Source organism: Phragmites australis, chromosome 15 (genome assembly GCF_958298935.1).
Source record: "Phragmites australis chromosome 15, lpPhrAust1.1, whole genome shotgun sequence".
Classification (NCBI taxonomy): Eukaryota; Viridiplantae; Streptophyta; class Magnoliopsida; order Poales; family Poaceae; genus Phragmites; species Phragmites australis.
The window spans coordinates 3,260,012-3,266,698 of NC_084935.1; the positions used below are offsets into that span (position 1 = coordinate 3,260,012).

At 42.4% G+C, this 6,687-nt stretch overlaps 1 protein-coding gene across 1 annotated transcript; it reads right to left on the minus strand.

Annotated features, from left to right (window-relative positions):
- Positions 1 to 1,375: 1,375 nt before the first annotated feature.
- LOC133892998 (SKP1-like protein 1B) lies at positions 1,376 to 2,494 on the minus strand (the record flags this gene model as incomplete). Its single annotated transcript, XM_062333978.1, has 1 exon — positions 1,376 to 2,494. A coding segment is annotated over one exon (627 nt), but the record flags the coding sequence as incomplete, so codon positions are not given.
- Positions 2,495 to 6,687: the final 4,193 nt, after the last annotated feature.

Consider the following 6,687-nt stretch of genomic DNA (forward strand, 5'->3'; position numbering starts at 1 on the left):
CTTTAGGCGTACCATGCATGCTAACGTTTGTCGTCGTCATCTCTTTATGGTTAGGGTCTGTTCGCGCAACGACAAAAAACCTCATATTGCATGTAATGTTTACCAGCATATGTAACATCTATACCGGATTATATGATAATCGTACTTCACAATTATTATTGTTCAACAAATTAGATTTGTATCCTCCCGACATTACTTCCCTAAAAAATTACCAACACAAATACATTAAATGAATAATAAAATATCAATAAAATTATGACATACTCACTCATCTAGTTTCTTTATTTATTTATTCACTTGTGCCCTATTAAAACTAAATTGTGCTACAAAACCAGCCCACTCATATTTTATAGCGAAACACGGCAGCGTGTGGGTTCAAAAAGCGACAAAAACGAAACAACGCGACCGTCGCTTTGGGCCGGCCTGTATTCGATACATGAGGTGCCGAATACAGCACTGTTCATCGTAGTCGGTATCTCAGGTGCCTAATAACGAATGCAAGATATTTTCGGCATCTTAGGTGCCGAGTACAATGAACATTGTCATATTCGGCACCTCAGGTATTGAATACATGAGTTTTCGGTACCTCAAGTATTGAAATCGATTTTTCATGTTTGAGATGCCGAATACAGGTGCTAGATTTGTAAATACGCCGATATGTTGCCTATTTTAACTAATACGGTTACATTTGTTGCCTATTTTTAGATTTTTGCTGTTTTCATGCCATTCTGCATGGAATTTGCTACCCCACCTTTACCGTGACAAAATTGTGCTAAAAACGACACAATGGAACACATATTTTCCAATTAGTGACTGTTCCACAACTCATGTATTAAAAGATGCAGAACAGTTATGGGATTGGAATGGTATCCCCTGTTCAATTCATATTTGAAACCAAGCATAGCCAGAAATTGAATCGTACTCAAACGTAACAAGTAGACAAGATCCTTATCCATCACACCCCTGGTGCAGAATGACAGGACTTGGTTGAACCTTTTGGAGAGAATTAAGACGTGCTTTGTATGGTCCTGACCCACATGCCAAAATCAGTACCAGAATACTAGAAACAGACACCGAGCAACCTTCCAATTGTTTAACTGAATGTAATTAAACAAACTCAACATCCAATTTAGGATACAATATTAAATTTCTATTCATGCGAACAGATCGCCACAGAGATTGAGAGAATTAAGACGTGCTTTGCATGGGATTGAATACACTCGACACGAACATTTCAGGATTATATATTCACTTCATGCAAGCAGATCAAGGGTACTAGCCAGAACACCTTCAATCAAGGGTAGCTGAACACATAGGACAGAAATAGAGTAATTTCATGTGATTAATCAGAAGTGACAGGCGCATCAGTCACTGCAACTTCGTACAAGCAGATTTGCAGAGATTGAGCAATCACACTACCACCAATTGCATGGTACTAAGCAAGACATGACATGCATTTCGGGAAACACAATAATCACTTCGTGCGAGCAGAGCAACAGTACTAGCTAGAACACAATCGATCAAGGATAGTATAACTAGAACACATGATACAGAGACAGAGCAAATCATGTGCTTGATCAGAAATGACAGGCGATTATCAGAGTATGACATTCACTTCAAGCAAGCAGTTCAAAGTTTCCACCACACATTCGGCTCTCTTCTTCTTCGACAGGACAAACTGAAAAGGCTACCTACGCAATGCAAGTGTGTATAGACCGAGTTGATCTGAACCTATTAATCCGTGACAGCTAAGAAGCAACCACTACGATGGACGTCATAAGAATGGAGGCAGTAGATCGAAACCGCTAGGCCGGCAGATCCAGTGAGATCGATGTTGGCGCAGCAGTGGCTTTGAGTTCGAAGGCTCCTAGTCGTCGAAGGCCCAGGCGTACTCCCGGCGCATCTCCTCCTCCTCCTCCTTGGTGAAGTCATTCAGGATGTTGAAGGTCTTGCGGATCTCGTCAGGGGTCTTGCCCTTCATCATGTCGGCGACCTTGCGGCAGGTAGCGTCGAGGAGCCCGTCAATGACGAGGTAGTCGGCGGCCACGATGAGGTCGAAGAGGTCGTCCTGGCTGAGGCCGTTGACGAGCTTGCGGTCCCACTTCCCCAGGTCCTCCGACGCGTCGGCGGTGTTGTCGCTGCTGCTGCCGGCCGCAGCGCTGGGGTCGGAGTCGGACTTGGCGGCAGCCTTGGCGTGCTTTTCGCAGTACATGATCACCTTCTCCAGGGTCCTTGCGGCGACTTTGGGGAGCGGGATGCCGTTGTCGGTGCCGCCGCCTTCGATCACGTGTCTGAGAAGCGTCGAAAGCTGCGCCGCCGCCTCCGACATGTGGAACTCCTCCCCGTCCGAGCTCTCCAGGGTGACCATCCTTTCGCCGGCCACCTCCTTCGCCGCCGCTCCCTTCTCCCCCTTCTCCGCCGCCATCGCGCTCGCTCGCTCGCTCAACCACGAAACCCTCGCTTCGCTAGGCGCTCTCACGGTGAGCGGGTGAAGGAGTGGGCACGAGCCGAATGATCAGATCGGGGACTTGGGGTGGCTCTGCTTTATACCCACTCCACGCTTCACGGGTTCGGGTCGCCCGGGGAGTGGCGTGGTGGCTGCCTGGCTGGCACCAGCCAATCCATTTCTTCTGCCGCAAGAATGGTCCTGAGGTCTGGGCCGAATTGGTTCGTTTCTTCGTTCCGACAACTGGGCCGAATGGGAAGGGGCTCTATTTTCTGGGCCTAATTGGGCTTCTGTAGGCTCCACTGGGTTAAGTCGGCCTATTTAAAATTGAGAGATGTTAAATATCTGATGATAGATTTTAGGGATAATATGTCAAATTTATAACCTTCTAATTGGTGTTGAGATTCATGATGGACTCCTCTTCCACCTCCAACAAACTCCGACGAGCTCCATAAACTCTGCAAAGTTAGGGTTTTGGGTTAGGGTTCAAGATTTTGGGGGACTTATGGGCATCCGGCTCTAGAAGATGGTCGGGGAGCTCATCAGCTCGGCAGTGGTGGCGGGCGGGGGTCGGGATGGCGAGGCGGCAAGGGCGCTGCCCACCACAGTGGTGGTGGATGGCGGTTGGGTCGACGATGGTGGCGAGGGCGTGGATGTTGGAGTAGTTAGCGTCGACGACAATGGCGTGCAGCGGCTCTGATGGCGATGGTGCCGCCGGAGCCGGATAGGGTGGCGGTAGAGGCGGGGGAGCTCAAGAAAAAGAGCTAGGATCCGTCAGAGGAGCGGCGAAGGGCGCCGAAAGAGGGGTGACAGAGGTGGAGGGAGGGGCGGTGTAGGCGGGCAGGTTGCGCTAGCGCCGGGGACGGCGCCAGTGAGGCGGCGCGAGGTCGAGTCTGGAGTGGAGATGGGAGTCAAGCTAGGAGAGATGGGGTGGGGTGGGGATTAGGGTAGAGTTTATATATATATATATATATATATATATATATATATATATATATGTGAATATGAGATAAATCTGGACTATCTAATCTGGATTGAATGGTCCAAAATTTGACAGATTTAGAGTACCTAAATTTGTCATCAGATAACTAGATACTCCCTTTAAAATTAGTGTATTGCTACGCTTGGCCCAGTCATGTGGGCTGTAGTTATATTTCTACCTTTTTTTGGAACTTGGCAAAGTGCTGATTTCGTACTGAAACTAATGGTAGATCTTGAGAGGGGCAAGTAAAGATATCAATGGGATCTGATCCTCAATTCTTCATGAGGAATTCCTCTTTTAGGGAAGGAATCAGGAGATTTTGTTTCTCGCGGAGATACAAATGGTAGAAAAATAATTCTCCTCGGGTCTAGTGGGGACATGTATGTGAAAGTATTCTCTGTCTCTTTCTCCGTGAGGACCTACTTAGACCATAATACTTATATATGTATATATATATTATGTAACTATATAAGACCTATTCATTCAATATCTTGTACTCCACCTCATTTCAGGACCAATCAACCAACAACTCAACACCAACCTACTCATCCTAGGTTTATCCATTTAATTGTTAAGGGGATGGATTCTTCGTTGGGTCCTCATTCCCTATACAAGGATAGTGATAGGGAGAAAATATTCCTCACAAGCAGAGATAGAGATAGGATGAGAAATTTTCTTCTATTTGATGATAGGGATGAAGAACCATTCCTTGATGAAGAATTCCCCTTAATATATCTGGGCTCAATCAATAGGCTCAAGACCCTCTACCCAATGTCACTTCTTTATAGCTTCTTTCTTTATTTTTTTAAGAGAAAGAGGAAGAAGATCAGTCTCTCTTCCCCCGTAACTTTGATGCGTCCGCCACTGTCTGAAACGACAGGATTTGCTACTAACTAGTAGTTAACGTTGACTAGTTATTTATGTGGTTAATGGCTTCTGTTTATGGCTCTCCGCGTATGACCTGTGTCTTTCTTTTACTCAAGTGGGCTTCTGGTCTCCATGCGCAGCGGCTTGTGTAGGCTTTTTCTTTTGTCGTGGCCTGGTTGGTTTAGCGCTTGCACAGCCTGGTTGTTTGTTTGTTTGTGATTTTGGACGGTGTATTGGTTTCACCTTTCACGTGTGTTGTACCCAACAGGGGCTAGTTTCCTTCGACTTCTTCTTTTTCTTTCTTTTCGCTAATTGACGTGCTGCAGATGGATGGTAGAAATACAAATTAGGTTGTGTGACCGAGTGTCTAATTTTTTTATTAACAAATATCCCCTTTTCTTAAAAATTAGTTCTATTAGGTTTAGCAAATTGTTGAATCAAGTAACGTGAACATTCCTCGCTGAGCTAATTAACGAAAACTTTATGCTGTGGACTTCTTTCCGTCTTGACCTATTGTCCCTTTCACTATTAATTGGTTTCTTTATTCTATCTCGTGGGCGGCTTGGGCCCCTCCCACCACCACCGGCCCACATGCGTTGAGCTCGTACAGTTTTTTTAAAATTTTCTTTTCTTTCTTTTTTGCCTTTGCTAAATTTATTTTTATGGAACATATAAGATGGTCGGTTGTATAAGGTGATCGGCTAGTTTTGGTCCACTATTCGGGTTTATGCTTTTCTGGTTTTGGTAATATGTTTTTTATTCCCTTTTCCATGCACAATTTATTTCGATGTTTCAGAAAAAAAAAATTAGACTCGCTAAATCAACATTTTTAACAAGCAACGTTGATCCAACATTTTTTTATCACATTACCAAAAAAGAGGTTTATCCAATATTTTTCACATCAGCTAAATATGTTGGTCCAACATTTTTTCATGTTACCCAAAAGATGCCGATCCAATATTTTTTCACGTCACCTAAAGATGTTGATCCAACATTTTGTATGCCGCCTAAAAAATCCAATTTTTTCACGTTACCCAAAAATGTTAATCAATAATTTTTTACATCACCTAAAATTGTTGATCCAACATTTTTCATGTCTTCTAAAAAGTCCAACCTTTTTTCATGGACCTAAAATTTGTTGATCCAACATTCTTAATGCATATGAAAGGTCTTTTCAACAAATCACATATAAAAGGCAGCAAAAATACAAAAATAGGCAACATACGTCAGCGTATTTGCAAAAATAGACAACATATCAGCGTATTTGTAAATCTAGCATCTGTATTCGGCACTTTAAAATCCGAAAACTCAATTTCGGTACCTCAAACTCCGAAAATACGTCGGACCCACTGATTTCAGCAACTGAAATACCGAATATGACACTGTTCACTGTATTCGACACCTCAAATACCGAAAACACGCTGTATTCGGCAACTGAGTTGCCGAAGCAGTTGCCGAATACGGCTTCTACCGTGCAGCGACAAGCTAGCAAGCTACAGTAGAACGCAGAAATGTGTTAAAAATTCATGTTTTTTATTTAACTCACGATTTTATTTGGGAGTATAAAAATAGTCTAAAAATTCTAAACATTTTCACGAACAAAATAGAGGTCACTAGCAATCCGTTTTAATTGGTTTGATCCAAAAAGCATGAGCCAATATTTAATTAAAATTCTCTAAATAAGCTAACTTTTATAAATTCTAGCAATTTTTAATACCTCAAATAAATTCTCAAAAATCTAGAAAAAATCACTAATATTCTTCTAATGTGATGTACTAATTTATAAAAATATTTCGAACCCTATGTTATTTGGTGAAAAAATAAGTTCCTTTATAATGATCCATTTATATGCATTCTTATCATTTCATGTCATATTCTCTTTTAATTCAATTTGAATAAAAATAAACGCATACATTCTCTTTTAATTCATTTCATGCGATATTCTCTTTTGTGGAGGATGACCGCCCTTGTTGTCATGGCTGGAGTGATGTGAAGATATACGGCTGAGAAGATGAAAAGCATGACAAGGCAAGAAGATGTTGCGCACTTGCGAAGGTGTTTCGATCTACCGAGGAGTGACAATGTTTGGTTGGAAATATTTTGCTTCCTTAGTGCAGACAACAAAGGTGCATGAAAATCAATCTCAATATGTTCATGTTGACTGCATCACATGAGAAGAATATTAGCACATCTCATCGTCAAATGTGCTGGGTGAGCTTGAAATGATAAAAGAGAATATCACATGAAATGAATTAAAAGAGAATGTATGCGTTTATTTTTATTTAAATTAAATTAAAAAGAGAATATCACATGAAATGATAAGAATGCATATAAATGAGGATGTCAAACAGAGGGGATATTAGCACATCTCATCGTCAAATGTGCTGGGTGA